Source organism: Melanostigma gelatinosum (assembly GCF_949748355.1).
Source record: "Melanostigma gelatinosum genome assembly, chromosome: 17".
Lineage (NCBI taxonomy): Eukaryota > Metazoa > Chordata > Actinopteri > Perciformes > Zoarcidae > Melanostigma > Melanostigma gelatinosum.
In genome coordinates this window covers 3,584,573-3,606,649 of record NC_136650.1, presented here as the reverse complement: position 1 = coordinate 3,606,649, position 22,077 = coordinate 3,584,573, and the positions used below count along the sequence as shown (strand labels likewise).

At 45.0% G+C, this 22,077-nt stretch overlaps 2 protein-coding genes across 5 annotated transcripts in view; both read right to left on the bottom strand.

Moving 5' to 3' along the window:
- col11a2 (collagen, type XI, alpha 2) overlaps positions 1 to 1,285 on the bottom strand; it is a gene marked incomplete at its 3' end in the record, with an annotated part of 54,928 nt that extends 53,643 nt beyond the window's left edge. Inside the window, exons 1-2 of the mRNA XM_079287733.1 lie at positions 1,244 to 1,285; positions 287 to 435 (exon numbers count right to left, since the gene is read on the bottom strand). Coding sequence (XP_079143859.1) covers positions 287 to 404 — 118 coding nt within the window. The 5' untranslated portion in view covers positions 405 to 435; positions 1,244 to 1,285. The remainder of the gene's footprint in view (positions 1 to 286; positions 436 to 1,243) is intronic.
- Positions 1,286 to 17,027: 15,742 nt separating this feature from the next.
- The window catches only part of rxrba (retinoid x receptor, beta a), a 24,019-nt gene continuing 18,969 nt past the window's right edge, over positions 17,028 to 22,077 (bottom strand). For all 4 annotated transcript variants that reach the window (XM_079288424.1, XM_079288426.1, XM_079288425.1 and 1 more), the window contains 2 exons: positions 22,014 to 22,077; positions 17,028 to 21,815 (listed from right to left, as the gene is read on the bottom strand). The exon at positions 22,014 to 22,077 is cut by the window's right edge and continues 42 nt beyond it. In XM_079288424.1, the coding sequence (XP_079144550.1) occupies positions 21,668 to 21,815; positions 22,014 to 22,077 (212 nt within the window). In that variant the 3' untranslated portion in view covers positions 17,028 to 21,667. The remainder of the gene's footprint in view (positions 21,816 to 22,013) is intronic.

Genomic DNA, 22,077 nt, shown 5'->3' with positions numbered 1-22,077 from the left:
TGACTGAAATTAAGCATGTACACTTCTAAATATACAAGTATCAACGCAAAACAGCGCAAAAGACTTACATATTTGAATATTGTGACGCAATGATTGGCCACATTTCTCTGGGAAAATGAAAATAAGCATGTCAGGTGCGTAAGTGTCTGATAATGGATGAGTTTTTACGCACGGTAAATCCAGACAGACAGCGAAAGATGAAGACGTTTCAAACTGAGAAAAAAGACCCAAAGGTGGCCAAACGCACAACAAACATCCCAACTGGAAATAAAAGAGGCCGTCTTACCTGCCCGAATCACGGTCGTTTGGCACGCGATGAGCGCCACGGTTACCAAGGCGAAGGATGAGAAGTCCATGCGCCATGGTCTCCGTTTCTTGCGGAAGGGACAGTCTCCAGTATCCATAGTGTTGCAGTAGTTCGCCGGCCTGGTTGAGCTGTAAATGTAGGATATGGTGGAAGTTATCCTCTCGCAGAAAGCCAGCCGACGACAGGGACCCGACTGAAGCTTCTGCGAGGCAACAGACAAAAAAAAGGCACGCCTCTGGATACGTCTACCTCTCTCCCGGAGACTTTCCTTGATGGGTTACCTATGTCTGTCTGTCTTAATGCATAAAACCTAAACACTAAAGGGGGTTTCGGGGTGAATAAATATATTTTATTTTAACGTTTAACCCCTTAGTGCTAAAGCCCCATTGACTCAGACCGGGTACGAGTACCCAAAGTGGAGAGAGCAGCAGAGAGAGACCTGGAATCACGCTCTCTCTCTCTTTCCCTCTTCCGTTCTTTACTTACACACTTACTCCCACGGAGAGTGAGAGAGTGTTTGTATGTGTGTGTGTGTGTGTGTGTGTGTGTGTGTGTGTGGAGAGAGAGGGAGGGAAAGAGAGAGAGAGAGTGAATGGCAAAAGAGGGAGACGGAGGGCGTGCGTAATTGCGCCCTCAGTCCTCAACATCTGAGAGTATGAGCTGACTGTTTTAATGATACATAGACCTTTACAAATATGTCACCACGCACACAACAATTGAGTCTTTCTGTTCCACTGAGAGTGAGTGAGTGGTCAGTGAAGCCTGTTTTCTGTCTGATTATCTTTAAACAATGCGAGAAGGGCGGTGGGAGAAAGGTTCTTTACCTTTTCTACTTCTACACGTTCTCGTCTTGGATTCTGTGTCAATGAAAATACTGCCTTTGTAAACCACGAGGAACCGTTCAGGTAAACGGTAGATAAAGACAGCAGGACTCACCGCGCTGTGCCAGGGCAGAAGAGTGAGAGTTCGGCCAGCCAATCGGGCTTCTGTCCGCGCAATTTACCACGCCCCTTTCACACAATCCGAGGAGCTCTCCTCGCGTTCTGATTGGCCAGCCCCACGTGCCCTTGTTTTGGAGCAGCAGCTCAGGTGCACCGAGAGATAGAGAGAGAGAGAGAGAGAGAGAGAGAGAGAGAGAGAGAGAGAGAGAGAGAGAGAGAGAGAGAGAGAGAGATAGCGATAGAGAGAGAGAGCGATAGAGAGATAGAGAGAGAGAGAGAGAGAGAGAGAGAGAGAGAGTTAGAGAGAGAGAGTTAGAGAGAGCGATAGAGAGAGAGAGAGAGAGAGAGAGAGCGAGAGCGAGAGCGAGAGAGATAGGGAGAGAGCGAGAGATAGAGAGAGCGAGAGCGAGAGATAGGGAGAGAGAGAGAGAGCGAGAGCGAGAGCGAGAGCGAGAGCGAGAGATAGAGAGATAGAGAGAGAGAGAGAGAGAATTGTATGTTAAAATATGCAAATAAGGCAATATCTTATTAAATACATTTCCTGACCAGAAATGTGAACATTGGATAAACCCAAGTTCAAAATTCTTGATTCATTTTGTCGGCATATTAGAAACAGAGTTTTCACATCTCTTTGTATCACTCCATAAATCAGGAATTATTGTCAACAGCAATTTTCATCATGTTTCTAGGAATACAATATTGTATAAATGCGGCTATGAATGATAAATGAGCATCTCCTCTGTAAAAACCTTCAGAATGAAAGTAGATTCACGACAGCAGGATGCTGCATGTGGGATTGATACAAATAAATATAAACTATGGTTGCTGTGTTTTTCATATTCAAGCAACATGTGACCCATGTGGCTCATATGTGATTGATATTTGTGGAACACCATGGAGCTCTATGGCACAGAGGAATAAGGTGCATCACACTATGTCAGGGCACCATAAAGGTTGCCAGGTTGCCAATGGCAACGATTTTGAGAACTTTTCAACTAGTTCTTAGCCTTTTTATCATGTTAAAAATAAGCAAAACCTGCATCTCTCTTCAGCTGTATGTGAGAGGGGAATCAGCTGTCTCAGCAGTAATCCAGACAGACTGCAGGTCTTCTCTCAGAGTAGAGATGATGGACAAGCTGATGTTGGCGTCACTTAAGGGACCCACAACAAGACTCGGTGGTGGGAACCCGAACAAAGGTCCAGAAAACCAACATTTAAAAGGTAGAGAACGGATGGACAACCGGTGACTCGCTGGAATCACTTCTGAGGAATCTGTGAAGAACCACTCTATTTTATACACCAGGAATGATTCAAATTCTGTAACAGATGAAACACAAAACTCTTTTGGTTTGGTGACTGTAACAAAGCTTTTATGTCATTTTATTTTCATCAAGCTGAAGCATAACTGTATCTTAATTCCTCAAAATATAAGGTGAATTAAAAATCGCCATATTTTGAGTTTCGACAACCAAAAGCTGACGCCTGGTTGTTAGCGATGCAGCCACTTCTCAAAGTTAGCCCCGTTTGGATGTACGTGAGTCGGATCAGCAGATTTGTTGAGGATCCTTTATGCCTGTAAGAAGTGCTGCTTCACAAAATAACAACACAACAACATAAACTCTCAAAACTGACAAGAGTCAACACTAGCTGAACACCTTACAAAAGTAGTGTTTACTGGAAGGTTATTGTATCACATTGCATTTTACAGTTCTAACATGTATGTCTCACTTTTATGGGAAAAACCCTGAAAGTCCACAACAATATGAACACCACATTCTTTGCTGAGTAAAGTTTAGTTTTCAAAGCCACTGATTCTATTTGCTGAGACGATATCAAACCACAGGGACGTAAACCTTACACTAGACATTCCTTTCATAATTTCAAAGCGGCTTTCATATCCCCACCTGTCATAAACACTCGATAGCATCTTGTGTATTTCAAAGCTAGCCCCTGTGCCCAGCCGTCTGCCTCGTAAAGGTCTCTGTCGTCTTAAAGCCCGTGGTTAGTCACTTTCTTTGAATGCAGACTCCACATCCAGAAAGCAGCAATTAACCATAATTACCCCTCGACGCTCTATAGCATTCACGCGTTCTCACTACCCTTCATTTCTGCTGCCCCCCCCCCCCATTCTGATTCTCCGAGGGGAAAGGAGGGGGATGTGTTTGCATTCTGTGGTATTTCCATGATAACTCCTCTTACATCATTCTTTCTACGAGCTTGGTAGCAAAAGAAAATAAAACCTCTAAAGGCAAGAAAGAGTCAAACGTGATGTGTTCCTTTACCTGACATTAAATCACATCAATACATTCTGATGAAGGATGGATTACAGAGATGTTTAAAGGGACATAAATTCTCTTTTGTAGTTGTGCCAACATTTACGTCAACATGGACAATCCGTACATACGGACTTTGAAGTAACGACTATGTATTGTCATGAAGTTTTGTAGACATCCATCTTGGTGGTAAATGTGGTGCAATGTTTCCTTTAATTCATATTTGAGTTATTAAGTCGGAGCTCCTACACACTGACTTGCAGCAATACACTGTAGGTTTTAGTGCCTTGCTCAACAGCCTTTCAACAGGACACACACTGTTATGTGGTATTATGAGTGAACACAATGCGACCTCCTATGAGCTTGGATACGCATCGTGCTTTTAGATGGTGGTGGGTTAACATGCAGGAATGTTTGGCTCATTGTTAGTTATGTTTCTGAATAATTATATGAGGGATGGGTCATGTTAATATGAAAAATGAACACTCATTCATTGAAATGATTCATTCATAACAGAAAACTAAAATGTGAGAGGTTGAAAATGTAAACTGCTGTTTCTAAAGTGAAAAATAGGATTCAAACAATTCAAAATAAGATTGAATGCTTTAAATCTTTGCTTCACTCTCACGATGTTTGCAGCGTAATCTTGCAATATTACAAATCAGTGTTTTTAAAGTTTGGAGACGTAGACGTGTGTGAGCTGATCACATTTCTTTGAAATGCATCATCGCCATTGTGGCCAAAATGGATGAATGTAGTAATGCATTTGGGTTACTTGTTCTGTAAGTGAGACCCACTGGGAGAGAAGTCAGAGCAGGACCTCACTTACAGCGTCGCTAGCAGGCAGACGCAACACAAACATGCTACAAGTGCACATTGAAAACTAAAGCTCTGTGTCTCTGTAGCATTACATCTGATGAGCAGGACGGCCAATGACTGGCAGTAACATAACACATTCACCAGGACATACCATAATAATAATCAGTGGCTTTAACGCTATAACCCACTGTCATAAAGACAGTGACAAGAACCGATCAGGGTCCAGAGCCAGGTTGATCAAATCAGCATAAAGACGACATAACAAGGAGACGGCCTGAATACAGCTTATATTTGATTGAGCAGATTCAGATCTGCAGTTGGATGATGGTCAAGTTTCAAAAACATTTACTTTTAATTAATTACACAGTTTAATCATGTTTTGGGTGAATGAAGTCATCATATAAAGCCAGGTCTATTCTAAGGTTTAAGGTGGGATGACCTTATGAAGCTGCTGGTGCCAACAGAACACTTTCAGCCTGTTTAGCATGCAGGCTTTTCATTTAACTCGGAATAGATTTTGATTGATTAACATTTGTATTATAATGTAAAGATGGACAGCATAACATTTTGCCCACTGAGAGCATACATCTTGAACAATGGTTAAACTATAGTGCTGTATATCAGCTTCAGTGTGGATCCTCTGCTGGTTTCTGCCGGTTCATTTTCCTTTGATACGTTGTGCAATTTGAATTTTTTGGACCTGTGTGCTCATCAGAAGGCCGCTTCCACCATCTCCGTCCCTGCAATACATCTCTACTGAGCACTAAATTCCAAAAAAAGAAAAAAGGGACACGCTTAAAGTACGATGGCCATGTTTTTTTTTAATCTCTCTTCGGCGGTAATGTGCCGTCCATGCAAGGCTACCAAAGCAGAAAACTGCAGTGCCTTCTCATAAGAAACTATAGGGTGAGCTTTGATGTGAGAAGGAGCTGTTGGCTGCTGCATCTAGCAATTATCCATCAGGAATCAGAAGGGAAATATGGCTTGGGCTGCATTTATACCTAAATATGAAAACCGCAGGGAGAATATAGAAAATCATAAAAACATTACTTTGATGGAATACAAAAAACAAAAGGAGGACAGAGGTCAACAAGACTGAACAGATCAGAAATCAGAGAGCAAACATTGGAGCATAAACAGCAGACTCAGACTTTGTCACATCAGTGAATACCTGATGGAAGCTATTTCCCTCCTTTTGTACACACTGGAGCTTCACCAGGAAACGCTCCCTTGCTGTGGCAGCTCGGGCTTCTTATTTTGGCTTCCTGGACACAGTGGATAGAGAGTTGTTTTGAGAACGGTTCTGTTCCTCCCTGTGCTCTTAAAGTAGACACATGTTGTAAAAAGAGACACCCCAAGAGACATCTGTGGTATGTGCTTGTGCTCGACTTTGCATGTGTGTGCATGTACAGTTTTTATCCACTTAAAGTCAAGGATTCATATTCAAGGACTGTAATCACCACTTGGGGCAACCCTGTCTGCTTGGGGGTGGATGGAGTGTATATGTGAATGCTTGTCTTAATGTATCTGTGTGTGTGTGTGTGTGTGTGTGTGTGTGTGTGTGTGTGTGTGTGTGTGTGTGTGTGTGTGTGTGTGTGTGTGTGTGTGTGGTCAGGTTTGCTTTATGGACATTTGTCACGTTAAAATCCGATTCAGTTATTTTTAAGATTCATTTTCGTCTTTGGTAAATTCATTTTTCAACTGAAGGTGGTAATGGTACTTTTCAACGAAATCTTTTTAACATTAAAAGTATTTACCGTAGAATTATTTTATCTTAACTCATTATTTTTGATTCATTGTACCCTATTTCATTGTACGCATCTTTCTTTTGGTTTCATGACCTCTGTCCCCATCATCATCATCATTTGCACACCGCCCATATTCAAAATCCGTGTCTTAAAACCAGCCATCAAGTCTTTCAGAAGGTTGTGATGTCACAACTATACAGTCACGTGTAGAAGTGCAGCTAAACTCTGCGTAGTTAACACACTCAGTGAGTCCCTGGCTGAAGTGGAGCTGTGAAGATGAGGAAAACCGGAAAACACTGACCAATCAGAGCAGACTGGGGGCTTTTAAAGAGACAGGTGGTAAAACGGAGCGTTTCAGACAGAGCGTGAACACAGGTATAGTTATACGGACAGTATGAAAGGAACAACATGTTTTTTTAACTGTAAAGCGTGTAAATATGATCTCGTGGAAACCCCAAATTCAAGTATGAACCTGAAAATAAGCATGATATGTCCCCTTTAAAGCTGGTCACAACAGGTGCGTGCTTTAGCCGGTGCCTATTGTTCTCACTCTGATTCTGCGGCTTGCCTCCATTTGCTCTAACCGCTAACTGAAGGTCCGTCTCCTGGAGCCGCCACCCACCCTCCTCCCCTCAAGTCGTCCCCTGGTGGCAGCGAGGACAAAACGAAAATATGGGTCGTTTCTTTTTGTTTCTGCCACTTTGAATTGAATCAAATAAATAAAGTATCACAATGTACTGGGACCCTGTACCTTCAATGTGACTGACAAGCCCTCGGGGCAGCTCTACGTCTTCGTCCTCTCGGCCTGAGGACAGACTGGATGCTGCTATAGTGACTCACTATCGCCTCTCCGGGCACAAGACAGGACGGGCTGGTTAGCACTAATTTCAGTAGATATCTCGGCAACACAATACATACATAGGCCTCTTCACATTCTGGTGATAATGTTGGCTCATGTTTTGTGTGCTTTAAACTAAAATCTTACACAATGCACCTTTAAAGCAAGTAAGATGGAAGAATTTGGCTTCAAAATGTCATCTGGTGCAGTTTTAGTATCCAATGCGTTTGGACCGAGTGCCCACACACTTAACCAAATGCAGCATAAAGCAGCCCTGCCTTAGCAACGGCATAATCCACACAAACTGCTGAGCAGCCACATTATGGAGGTACCACAAATTCCAAAAGGACAGGAATTGCACGTATGCCCCCGCCAGCAGCACGACTTCATCATCCTCAAACAAACCAAGTGACCACTTCACCAGGAGGTGAGGCTGCTAAAATGTTACGACGGGGTAAAATATCCTCATATCAACAGGCAGGTGCTCCCACTCAGCTAATCCAGGAGAAAAGCGGGGTAACAGGTCAATGTGAACCCTTCAATTACACCATTGAGCTTCAATGGCAGCCATATTTGAATTAATAAAGCCTTATAATTTGCTTGGCGGAAATTTCAGGGTCATAAGAACCCAGAGACCACAAGGTTTCTGCAGGGAAGCTCCAGAAGACGTGGCCACCCACCAAACTCATTTCTCACACTCGCACTGGAATCTTAACAGGCTGTACTGTCAGAGTATCCAGCTGATAGAGCCTCCTGGTGTGGTGACATCTGGACCAACGCGAGCCACAGAGACTTCAGGGACGGATGGATGAGGCCGAGACGAGGGCGTCTGCAGAAGGACAGCAAGAGATGGAGACGGACTCAGCAAGTGGCTGTGGGCAGCTCTCTCTCTGTGCGCTATTTCCAAAAGGAGAAGCTTGTAATTACAATAAAGCGGCCATATTATATTGCCGACTTCCTTGGAAAGTCTGTATTTTACTGGGCAGGGCTGCAAACGCACACACACACCCTGCTAGCCACAACACACCCCGAAATAGATCAGAGCAGGGGCTCGCCTGGGAGGAAACGGAGAAAGGGAGTGGACTGATGCTCTGGACACTAACAGTGGGGTCAAAGAGTACGTGCGATGAATACACTCTCGGCTCGGCCTGGTGAAGCCGCTGGAGGTGTGCGGAGCCAGGTAAAAAAAGAAAAGGAAAAAAGGGAACTTAGAAAGAGAAAGGGTCAGTGATTTTAAATCTGGCCACCGAACACACCCAGCAAACCACATACCTCAAATAGGCAAGAAGAGGAGGAGGAGGGAGGACGAGGGGTGACTAAGGGGCAGAGGGAGGGAGGGAGGGAGGGAGGGAGGGAGGGTACACCTAAGTGGGCGTGTGTTTCTGTGTGGGGTGAGCTCGGAAGTTTGCGTGCCAACTGATGTACAGTGTGTGTTTGTGTGACCGAGGGACAGTTTGTACACGAGCACACATCATATTATGACAAAGTGCACTCGTCTTTTCATATTCATACAAAGTAAAACAACACAAAACACAGCGCGCGGTCCCTTCTCTCTCATTCTCAGCATTTTTCTAGTGTACGCGTTTCATTGGTGGCTTTCAGCACTTAGCAATTCTGTTGTTTTTGGGAGTATGAAGAAAGCTTCCTCAACTTTTGACGTTAAAAATAGCAATAGGTGAACTCCAGGATTTGCTCTACTTAGCACAATTACTCACCGTTAGAAGGTAATTTGCCCAGAATAAAAGGCAATTAGAAGGACTGGCGATATAGCACGAACCACAAAGCAGAGAAAATGCTACATAAGCCACAAAGTCAAATCATTTCAGCGTATACATGAGGAGCAGGTTTCATTGACACCGTATTCATTCGTTAAAAAACATAAATTCACCACAACAAAATCAGATGAGATCCATATCTTCGATCACCTTTCTGTCTTTCTTTAAAATGCCGGTCGACCGTCATACGTGCATGCATGTCTTTTATCGTTGTTTAGCTGTGTCTGAGTGATTTATCTGTATGCTTTTATGTTTTGTGCCTCTGACGTGGATGTTTTTTAGCGTCTAAACAACTACAGCATAATACTGGTTTTAGTCCATGTTTTAACATAGTTATTCTCACTTTTTTTCATTGTTTGTCCACGCATTGTTAAGTGTCAATGTTGTTTATATTGGGGGGGGGGGATCTGTGGAAAGGTACAGGCAGGAAAAATCACAGGAATGAATAGAGAGAGAGAGAGAGAGAGAGAGAGAGAGAGAGAGAGAGAGAGAGAGAGAGAGAGAGGAGGATGGGTGGACAGAGAGCTGGTGGTGGGGGGCACACAGGCATGCAGAGGGTGAGGGAATGAATGAGGGCCATTGATAAAGAAGGAGGGAGAGGACGGAGGTGAGGGGAGGGAGAAAGAGAGAGAGAGCGAGAGAGCAAAAGGGAGGGAGGAGGGATCAAACGGTACACGGAGATTCCAGAAGAAGAAAAAAAACCTGAGGTGGGGAGGGAAACGGTGGACAGATGGACAGAAGCATCGCTAGCTGACCTACTGACTGAAACACAGGGTGGGACCTCGCCGTCTTGTTTCCTCAAAGTCGCAGCAGACTGTCCCTTAGAATGAGGTTTAAAGGTTTAAAAGTGCACGGCACTGAAGTCACAAATGAAATGAAACACATTTTCTGTGTTGTTAGCTTGAAGCCCTAGTTATATTAATTAAATAAATGTGTGCATTACATTTTTATTTCTTGTCTCTTATGTTTTAGGCATTATAACTAAATTAACGACACATGCGGAACTTTGGAGCGGATAGAAACATGACGACGCGGAGAGGCGCCTGTTGGTTCAAAGCAAAGATGGCGGCTCTAATAGAGGTTAGCGCAGACACTGCAATAGCATCAGTTCTGTCAGAACTGGAGGTTCTTTTTTAATTGAAAGTACAGCAAAGAACGGCACTGAAGGCTTTTCTCCATGGAGAAGATGTGTTTTCTTCTCCTGAGCTTGATTGACAGATGGTTCATCCATCTCGCAAGTATCACCTGAAAGGGCCTCAGCAGTTTTCAACGGTAACTCTCAGCCATCTCAGATGGTTCTGTGCTAACCAACCACCTGGCAGGACGGGTTAGACTTTGTGGTCATTGTGCACCATCGCCAGCATCAACGAATGGCTCAAAGACATCACCTAAGATTAAGAAAAAGTCTTCATCTTTATCTACACCTGTACCATTACACGCTGATGAGGAATCCTCAACAGCTCAGGTCAGGGTTCCATGCTGCAGCCTTTATCCAACTTTCTTATCAACTCCCTGAAAAAGTCCCTCACTAAAGTCCGGCCTTATTTACTTGTTTAAACACCAAACTGAGGAAGGGAATTGTGATCTCAACACCACTTCATGGGACCTTTAAGAAACTAAACTTCAGTCGATGTCAATGGTACTTCACACCACATCAGTGCACACAGTGGAAGGTTTGATTCACTCTCCGTGTACAGGTGTGTTTTCTGACAAGGAAAAGCCCTCCCTGATCACCTATAGTACTTTAAACAATCCTGATGCACAATAATGCAACTCTACCGACAATAACACACATCCGTCGGACTCTGACAGAAGTATCTCATGAGGAGGTATTCATGTAAACACCCTGCTAGAACGGCTCTGTCTTGTACTTCCTTGGGATATTACCGTATATTTATACTCAGAGTCATTGGGCGTGGGTGTCGGCATACATCTTGGACACAAACTGTCCATCACATGGTCAATCTGAACCAGCAGACTCCACCTGACCCGCTCATCTTTGGACTGCGGAAGAAAATCAGAGCTCTGAAGAAAACCCAGTCAAACAGAGAAGACGTGGAGCACTGAAGCACACTGCTCCAACACTGAACACTTTTTACAGCCCGTCCCATAACAATAATCATGAAGAAATAATGGGTCAAATGAATCAGGATAAACTAGAGAACACAACTTGGTGAGGTTGAACTCATGCCCCATCAGAAGCTGTGGTTGCCTGGAAGAATAACTTGTATTGTTTGCGTTAAGGAAGAGCTCCTCGCTGACTCGGCAGGTCAGGAGAAGGGAGGGAGAAGAGTCTGACTGAGAACCAGGGTGTCTTGTGGGTTCATTGTAAGGGATGAAAGAGGAGAAGCAGCAGGTATGTGAAGCATTGCAGGTATTCAGCCGGTGTCACGGTGAAGAGACAGAGGGCAGCGAAGCCCTGCCGTAACCCGGACGAGTCAGCTGGACGCTGTGAGGTCGAGGCGGGGGTCGGGGGGGGTCACTGTGCCGTTAGAATGACGCCTTGCTGTACCTGGACCAGCTGACCAGTTCAAAGAAGGGTGGAGGAGTCGGAGCTCTTCCAGGCCCAGACGACCTGAGGAATTAGCACTGCAATCTGTCTGTCGGTGGCGAGGAATTGGTTCTATAATAACGGCACAGAGTGTTTCATTTGAATATGAGATGTCCATTATTCGGAAAAAAGAAGTCAACTTCAGAAGAATGAAAGAAACTCCGGCTGCCACGTTCAGGAATTGATCACATAGGGTTCGCTTTGCTTTTTGAGAAAGTTCTCACAAAAAGGCGTTGTGTTGGTGGCATCAGGGGGACAGCAGCATAGAATCCTCAGATCATAATGTTTGCCCTGTTGTTAGTAGTGATTACCTGATGCACGCGGAACAAACCTATAATCTGTTTTTCACCATTTAAGACGTAGCACTTTTGGGGGTGTATAGTTGCAGGTGAACTGTGTTACTTCTGTATCTGTGGGATGGGTAAAAAAAAGCATGTAAAACAGACATATGCTTATAATATAGCTGTCGGCCTGTTTGAACACACCGAACACTGTTTTACACACATTAGGATAAGCATATCGTTGTGTTTGTCTCAATCTGATATTGAAAGGCATACTCTCTAGACTGACTTGTCCTGGACATGAACCCTGACAAAGTGCTTCCCCAGATCAGTGGAGGCTCAGCTCCACTCTCTCAGGGACCCCGGCGCTGACGGAGGGACTCCTCAGCCGGCCGAGGTCAATAAGGAATGCACCGGGGGAGAGGGAGGGAATGTACCACAGGGGTGTTGAGGAAGGGGGTAGGGTGGCAGCGGAGGAAACACAGAGGGGTCTTTTGTGAGACAGGAAGCTGCTCAGACCAGAGCCCTCTCTCTCTGGTACAGTAGTGGGGCAGAGAGAAGCCTGGGATGTGAGAAAGATGTGACTGAGGGGATGAAGACGAAGTTACCCGAGGAGAGAAGAGAGCTCAGTGAGCGAGGGGCATGAAGGAGGAGAAGACACCTGGGAGATGGTAGGAAGAGGGACGAGTGCAGTAATACGGCGTAGGAGAGGAAACGGGCTGGAGTCTTTCTAACACTTGGGATCGGATTAAAATGATCCCAGTAGAGATTTTAGTTTGGTTTGTTTGTCAACAGGATTACGGAAAAAATACTGTCCAACTGTCATGAGACTTGGTGAAAGGGTGTCACATGGGCCAAGGAAGAACCCCTCCTGATATCATCCTATAGACAAGGCCTTAGTGGAGGGCTGTGCTCTCCGAGTGCCCTCCTCGTTAGTAAAGCAACCATTCAGCACACACACACACACACACACACACACACACACACACACACACACACACACACACACACACACACACACACACACACACACACACACACACACACACACACACACACACACACACACACACACACGGCAGAGATTGCAGGAAGTGAACTAATGCGCATTCACAAACCGATGGCACAGCATTTGGGAGCAATTTGGGGCGGAGCATCAGTATCTCGCCCAGTTTGACATGTGGACTGGAGGAACAGGGGCTCTTGCACCAAGTTCCCCTGACCGCCAATCTTGCGATTAGTGGTCGACCCGCTCTACCTCCCGAGCCACGGCCGCCCATAAACTCAGTAATTCATGCTTTCTCAAACTCAACTCAACTCAAACATTTGGTGGACAAACACTGGCAGAACAAAAGGTTAATTGAAGACTTTTTTATCCAGGTTGCTGATATAAGATTTATAATTTGAATAAGCTTAAACCTGGCAGGTCCACTGAGGTCTCGTTTGAGGGGGGGGGGGGGGGGGGGGGGATGCACGGCGTGTCAAGTTCTTCTAACCATAAATATCTGTAATAAACATTTCTGTGATGGTCATGCTCACTTACTGTATGTTTCATAAATTGTGGCAGCAATTTGGGGATTTTGGTGCTTCAGATTTTGTGCTAAATTTAACAATTTCTGATCATCTGAAAGCTGATTGAAAAAAAAAAAAAGACGACAAAATCCCTCCAAAAAAATACCACATTAAAACACCAAGCCCTTGAGGAACCCCATAGACAAATCCACGCTGTGATTTGGTGTCAAACACTTTTTGACATTTTTAAATTTCTGAAAGAATCGCAAAATTCCGGCAATTGGATGGCAACCTTATGACAATAATCCTCTGTATTCTGACAATATAGCTCTGAATGCAGCGGGTCTCTAGTTTGTGGTCGGACATTTCCTGACTGATTATCCTAGAGGTCACAACAGGTCATGTTGCACCGTTTCAAAGAGAGTTCTCACTATAGGACGAACATCATCACACATGGATACAGTTGGGCTCACTGGATCCTCAAGAGTCTCAGCTTCCCAGTCAAACCCAATTTATGAAACTCCAAGACTGTTCAGGGACCACAGAAATATTCAAATACACCATTTTAGAAAAGGCAACAGTAACACATTTAAACTGTATGCAAACTGCGTGGGATTATCATAAAGTGGGCATGTCTGACTCGTGGGTACTCATAGAGCCCTTTCTTATTCCCATATCTTTAGGTGAGAGGTCAAGGGACCCCTGTGAATATGGCCATGACACCTTTCCCTCAACGAAATGTCGCCTCCTCCCCGACAAGACATGGTTGGTACCAGTGGAGGCCTCGGGTCTTCTGTAGTTTATGACACCAGTATCTTCAAAACTGAGCCTGCCACGACTGTGGCGTGCTTTAAAGTGTACATGCACAGAATCAAAGCATACTATTGACATCATACAAAGAGGCAGCCACAGTCAGCGTCTTCTTCTGGAAGGTAAATGGACCTCATGCTTATGACCTTTACATTTCATGTGAAATGCAGAATTCACCACAAAATGTGAGTATATTTGAACCGTTGTCCAGTTTTGCATTTCGTTCTAAAATGCCCAGTTGCACCATGGGTGTCCTTTTGAAACATTTCTTTCAGCACATCTCTCAGTCTCACTTATCTTCCATGTTCCCTTGATTAGAACGCAAGACCAACCTCCCTCAAATGCAGAACTATATACTTTACGTGGGACCCAGTTCTCCGTTTCGCCCAGATTTAGCTCTGCTCAGGAGGCGCTCAGTCATCTAAGTGTAGCCTGGCTCACATTTGGTCTGTGTGTACCCAAACGCCAGCGTATCATTACAGAAAGAACATGGGACGGTGGCTGACCAGCAATTTGGCTTCCCTAAATGTTGTCAGTCATTCCAAAGTTTCTTCCCGTCCCCACAGACGGGCCCGGCAGAGGCAACAAGCTGCACGGCGCAGCGGCCACTCTGCCTTTCACGCCATGAAAAGATACGTTTACTGTAGAGACATGACTGGATAGGAAGTTGACGCTAAATTCCACACTAAAAGCTGCTTTCACTTTTGACTGTCACCCATCAGACACTTTGATCCGACATGCAGTAAACATGAAAATGTCTCTGATTTATTCACACTTTCAGTCAGGGCTGTTACCATTGGATGGTTTGAATCAGCAAGCTCAATGTTTGTTTTTTACTTCAATGATCTGACTGCGATCGGAATTTGTAAGGAACTTGCATGCATGTTTTAATTTATTCAAAATGTATAAATTAATAAATTCAAAATGTATTCAAATGTATTAAAACATGCACGCAAACGAAAATAAATAACTCCTCAGTTTACGCAATAAAGCGGAAAAGGGACTTCTTTTTCAAGCAGACAGGAGATAATGTGCAAACTTTGAAGTTGTGTGTTTGGGAACAAAGGTGTGTGTGTGTGTGTGTGTGTGTGTGTGCGGGGATTATAATATTTTTCTACATACCTAGAACAGAAAATACACCTGACGTCTTGCTCTCCATTTCAGAGTACACATGCTCAATAAAGCTCTTCCTTCTTCACACCTTGGTTGTGTGTGTGTGTGTGTGTGTAGGTGTGTGTGTGTGTGTGTGTGTGTGTGAGAGAGCGAGGTATCTCCACCACACAGGATCCATCAAAGCGCTGCCGGCTGGTTTAATCGGTGCACAGTAATAACATTCACCCGGTGAAAATTGACATTCGTGAGGCAGAAACGGAGAGGGAATTTGACCCTGGGTATCAAAGGTGTCTTTCTGCAGCGCTCGCCCTCACCCGCACGCCGGAGGAGAGAGGGAGTTGGGGTGAGTGAGGTGGAGGAAGAGTTAGAGCCAGAAGGAGACTGGGGAGAGAGAGATCAAGAGGTTAACAGGGAGGATAGAGGGAGTCAGAATGAGGGAGAGGATAGAGAGTGAGGGAGAAGAGGTGAGACGATGTGATGAGGAGGAAAAGAAAGATGTAAAAGGAGGAAGATGGGGACTGGAAGGGGACGGCAGGCTGTTGAAGATGAAGCATGACGGAACATAGTTCAAAGAGTGCACTCGAACAGACCACGAGGGGTCTCAAATTATGAACTATAATTAAACGTTTCCTTTGAAATGACTAAATGTCATGTGATAGCATTTAGTGTTTCTGTGCTCAGCTGAATAAAAGTATCAGCTGGTGGAAATCTGATTTTGAAATCCAACACTTAAGACTGTTTAAGTCATCATGTTGCCAATGACTGTCCTGAACCAAAACGTACTGTGTGCTAATAATCTTCTCTACATATGATGCTGCCAACATGGCCGCCATGCTGCTTCATGGTCCTGAACACAACCCTCTGCGGCTGCTCCCTCTGCTGGCAGCTGCTGGAACCACAGGAGCAGCTTCCCACAGTGCTCAGGCATCTGCAACATGGAGTGACGCTCAACGTCCGTCTCATTTGTCTCAGGCCAACACATGAAGGTTCAAAGAGGACGAACACAATAATAGTGTACGTTATGCTACGTCTGTCTTCCAACCGTGGTCTGTGCCAAACCTGGACCTGAGAAAATCATACAGGGCCATTTTAACGGGTGAAATATTGAGATATTGGGCTTTTTTAGATACGGTCAGCTTTGTGGCCTGAAACAACAGTTACAGAGATGCTAGTATACAATAAAAGCTGCAGAGAACCCATTGGTGTGCATTTCTCATTACTGCCAGTCTAACAACATGCATGAACACAAGGATCTGCCAGAAGCAACGTCGTTAAATTCTTTAAATACTCTTGGTGAGCAGAACTCTTAACTGCTGGCCGGACAGGCTTTAAACACGACATAAAAATACATTTAATAAGCTCTTTTAGGAGCTTAAATTCTTTGCGTCATCTCAAGCGTTGAATGGTGAACTGTGCTCTGGATGTCCCTGGTCAGAGACGAGGGAGGAGACAGACTGAAGGAGGTGGCAGGAGAGAGGAGAAAAGGAGCAAGAGAGCAGCTCCTAAATACAGATACAAACTCACACCCACATTCCTGTCTTTACATTTAAATATGTGGCAGAGGGAACAAGAGCCACCACCAGTGCACGGTGACGTTTACCTATAGAGATGTGCTGATCTCGGTTCTGCTGCTTCCTTATTGGCCGAGGTGCGTTGGGTAGGCAGTGCAGGAGAAGTCCTCCACCCTGCAGCTCTGATGGAGGTGGAGCGGCAGGAGATCAGGGTGGTTAAACTTTGACAGGACGAGAGGTCAGTGCTCCCTCTAGAGGTGGCGAGATGGGAGTGCGGTGCCAGCGGTCAACGGGGGCCCTGCGGTCCTGCTGGACTGAGGAGCTGCCCGACACTACGCCAGGACACGGGGGTCGAGTTCGGACCTTCCAACTCACGGACAGTGAGCAGGTGTTTTATTTGGAGACTTAAGGAAATGAGTGCACCGCAACTTTCAACCCAGAGTGTGTTTAAGGCGCATTTACATCTTGCAATATCTGAAATTATTTGGAACTTAGTTTAAGCATAAAATCCTTTGCAGTTTTAAATAATCAATGAAAAACACTTCACATACATTATTAAAACCTTTACTCAGACATGATACAACAAAGAGAAACACGATTCAGAATCAATCACTGATTGTGCTTTCAATCCCCGAAGCACACAAAAGTCCACCGGATCCATGTGTACGATGGAGGGAGATAGAACCAGGACAAAGCACAATGAGAGTGACAGAATCCATTCAGATTTTACAGCTCTTGTACTTGTTTAATACTTTGTAATAAACTAAATATGAATAGCATAGTCCGTGAAGAGGGAGACAAGAAACAAGACAAATAAACAGTGATTTTTTTTTTTCAAGGTGAAGAGTAAACAATTAAGGAAGATTCTAAATCTACCGGGACATTGGTTTTTCTTCTTGATCAACGCCTGATCAGAGTTTGTTAAGTCCCTCCCCTTCTTCTCTCTCTCTGACTCATCCTCCACACTTCCTCCGACATAAAACACCAACGACAACTTCCTCCTCAAAGTGACCAATCATATTCGGTTGATCCCTCCCATCAGGTTCATTGAATGTAACTGGACCTGTGGATTCTGGTGGCCTTTGCACTGTGTCTACAACTACAGCCACAAGTTCTGAAGTTTGCTTTTATCCAGCTACAGCCACAGGGACTCGAACACGGTGAAACACACCATCAGGTCAACCAGACAACCAGACAAATGCGACTGAATACATCCCTGTTCAATCATTCCTAGTTTGTGTTTCAGTCATATCTGCATTTCCCTGTGTCGTGGAAACCAAAGCAGACGTTTTAAGGCCCACGGGACTCCAGATAAAAAAATCACCAATGCACAGCTTGAGCACCAAGAGGGGGCCACACACTGATCCACTCCAGAGACCAGTCGTCCCCTCTCCACCCGAGCTGTCATTCCATTCCTAGTATGGCCCCTCTTTAGTAGGCACTACACAGGCCACGGTTAGCACTCTCTTTAGTGGGCTGCACAACGATCACAACATACATGAGAAAACAAGCCCCGGGGACTGAGTGGCCCTGCTTTTAAAAAACAGCCACATCCACAAACACCTCGGCAGTGATCACTGAACCAGTGAGGGTGCTGGTTTCGGCCTCGTTGATCAGAGCGGGATGGGCCCCGTGTCAATAGGTCAAAATCCCCCCCGATATCTAGTCTATACACAATGATCAATTATTCAGTCACAGCCTGCAATCCATAACAAAACAGAAAAAGCATGTTTAATCAATCGATTTTCAGAAAGCGAGTCATTTCCAAATGTAACAAAGATGGCGACAACAAATACTGCTACACAGTCAAAAGGTCACAGCATGCGTCTGCCTTGAGTGCACACGGTTTGCCAATGACTTGTGGGCGGCACGGTGCGACCCAAGTAAAGTCAGCAGAGAGGGACAGCCGAGCTAAATCCCTTCCTCACGCCTCTCCGATGCTCGTCCAGCAAAAAAAACTAAAAAACCTTCACATCCTTTTTCAAACAGGCCAAGAATCACAGGGTTACGTTTACAGGCTCGTCCCAACACAAAGCCCACCGAGCGAACGATGGTTGAGTTTAAGGGTTTGTGTTGATAGAGCATCAGGTCAACACGTCAGCTTCAGCTCCTTCTGCTCCAAACTAACAGCGCTCAGCACATCAACGCCAACGCTAGTGTCTGCCAGTCAAAAGGCGTAGCTGCTAACAGATTCATTACACATGAACGCACATGGCCACACATACCCTTTAATAAATGCAAAAACAAACTACCAACCACCAGCTCTTGCTAGAACAGTTTGCTCGATGAGCACATCTTAAAGTGGCTTAGCAGACAGAACCCGCACTGGTCATCACCCACTAAATGACCTAAGCTCAGAGCACAATGTTAAACATAGAAAGGCTGAACTTAAACCTGTTGCTGTCAGTTGGAGGGATGGGAATTCTGAATCTTCTCACTGCCAGTTAATATCAACTTATGCAACAGACTTGGCTAAAACACAACGCACAATTTGCAACCGTTTACCACAATATGAATAAACAAGTTGCATATGTTCTACTTTGTCAGCCGAGTATGTGATTATTGTTTTCCCTCCAGCACTCGACTGATTGTGTAATCGTTCCCAGCTCCAGCTAGAAACACGGTGCGGTAGCAGCAGGCCGAAACATTCAGCAGAGGAAGCTCCAAAACATGTAACGGTGCAGAGATGGTTGCTGAGATGATAGACAAGCGCGCCCTAAAGTCAGCCTACTCTCTGAGGGACGAGTGGGTCGCTCTCACAAACTTCATTCCACCGCTGATCACAAGTTCTCAAAGTCTGGTGGCAGAAAGTCACTTTTCACTCAAGTCTCTGAGACCACACGGCATCATGCTTTTCTTTGACACCAGAGTAAGGCTGCCATATGAAGGAACCCTCTCGAGACTACTTTGCGTTGGCTGAGCGTATGCATGGCTGGAGAAAAGCTACAACTCCATCAAAGTCTTAAAGTGAGACCACCGTACTGACATGTTAAACAAAGCCACCTGTCTTACAGGCCATCTAACTGTCAGCCTCCGAGTCCGCATCACATGGGGGAGGCCACGGGTCATCTCTGACAAGTATTTGGACTATCTGCAGGGCAGGAAGCTCATTGCTCATTCTGGTCAAAGCAGCCGGTGGACCCCAAACACTCACCAGCTACTTCCATTGCTTCCACCGGCCTAAGTGCTTTCTAAAATACAAAAACAAACACTGGCTGTGTCTGGAGGAGCACAGACGTAATGTACACGCACTTAGCTGGTGTTCATTCCCCATCGCAGGGAATCTGCAATAAAGTTAGGGGTCATAATGTAACAAATAAAAAAGGGGAAACCTACATCCTCAACAGACCTAGTAGGGAACGGCTGATGTGACGTGTACTTGCATACGGTTTGTATTGATGTAAATGTGCAAGCCTTAAACTAACCATAGTAGTGATTTAGCACCTGGTAGAGGGCAGCTGTGCCTCTTCCCTGTAGAAGAATACTGCAGAGTGTACGGTTCTCGAGCTTTTAAATGCGTTTGTTGGAGCCACATATTTCACAGGCATCTGTCTCTGCAGGACTCTCCTGTTTTTCTTTTGGATCTATTGTGCAACAGCCGCAAGCATCCAGCCAATAAACACTGAATGAAGTCTTCCAGAGCTGCAGGTGGTAGGTGTAGGATTTCCATTATACAGCACTAATTACAGTAACACGACTAACACGTAGCTCAAACACCGGGGCCTTGTTTGCCAATCTATAAGCAGCCGGTGATGAGCAGAGGGCCGACGATGTATTGCAGATAAGCCGAATTTGATATTGATTGATTGATGACCAGGTGAATTGAAATGTTGCATTATTGCCACTGTCAAATCATTTTAGCGGGTCTTTTTTTATCTCTATTGTTGCACAAAAAAATCAGCTTTTCGCACTTCAATCTACAGAGTAGAGTGCAGACTCTTGAATACCTCACACAGCTCAGCTAGAGGCTGACAGATCCTGGTCGTCTGTACAGGAAGTGGTCAGTCATTTAGGAAGTGCTATAACAAATCCTCACATCTGATTGGACAACGCAATAATGAGAAAACCCTACACTTGGTACCTTCAAGGTCATCTCAGGTATGTGAGAATTGATGGTCATTTCTCTGAAACATTTACAGTTACAACTCACAAAGGTGCATAAATGACCTCCAGCAAAGGGAGGATTTTGGGGGAAGAGGAGATATTTTTGTCTTGCATGAAGCTGTACTTCCTGTGACACTCTAGCCATTTAAAATGCCAACCAACTGCCAAGAAAGAGAAAAGGATGAAATCAAAACTAGGAGAAAAAAAATAGTAATTAAAAATTCAAGTCATTCTTCTCGTCCTACAAAGCCCGCTGTGCACATCAGGGTGTGGGGGGGGGGGGGGGGGGGACAAAGTCTGTCTGTTCAACAAAGTGCTCCCACTCCCCTTTTCCTGGATTTCAATGCCTTGGAAAAAGCTCTCATTTCATGAGTACAGTACTTCAAAATAGAAACAAACAAGTTTCAGCATAATTATTCAAAAAAAGCATAAAATGTTTCAATGTTTACGAGATTGGATGAGCTCACTGTGAGAGCGTGTCTGCCTGTCCATTATAGGACACCTCCTGACCAATAAGAATGGAATTAATTTGATGATGGACAAATGATTGAAACCCTATGCACCTGATTTTAAGCTAAAACCAAACATGAATAAGAAACCGGGTTGTGATGGATATAATACACAGAGGTGCAGCTAGCCATGTAACCAAGTCACCCAACAAGGGCCGTATTGTTGCAGAAAAGCCTCTGTGAAATGTGAAGACTGAAGGCTAACTTAGTATTAAGACATTAACTGTATGTGTCGTAAAACGGGGTTGTATTGTTTGAGTCGTAACCCCTGTGGTGGAAAAAGGAGTCTGGGAAAATATGGTGAATATATGTGTGTGAGTGTATATTAGCGTACTGTTCATCCAGAGCCATATGATCCGTGCATTAGTTATGTTGCACGTCAATTCATGTCTGCAAGTTAAGATCTGCAAGTGCCGGTTATGATAATTAGCCAGTGATGCGTGTGTGAGAGAGAGAGCCGGCACATTAAAACCAGCAGGTGCTGCAGTTAGGAGAGGCCCAACGACCCAACGTGGGGCGACGTGTTGGCTATCCTGGTGTGCATCGGATCCTGACCGGACCGAACCTGGTGTCCTCTAGGTGAGCTGGTGGGGGGCCTCCAGCATCTCCATCAGGAAGCTGTCGATGGGCGTGTCACCAATCAGTTTGAAAAAGAACAGGTGCTCCAGACACTTCAGACCAATGGAGCGCAGCGCTGGGAGCCGGAGGAGGAGCTTTGCGAATCTGGACGACGGAGAAGAGAGAGAAATGTCCTCAGATCAGCCTGTGGGCAGAAACCACTGCATCACACCCAGCCTTCTACCAGCTGCTCTGTGCTACAGTGCCATGTTGAAGCTACTGAGCTGAATAATATTGAACTGTTGATTTGTCGGAGCAGACCTCCCCTTTTGTATTTCCCAGTATGTCTGTGTTACAGCCTACCTGCCCTGCTGCTCGGGGTATTTCTGTTTGCAGTAAGACTCGAGAGATGCGTACACCCTCTCTC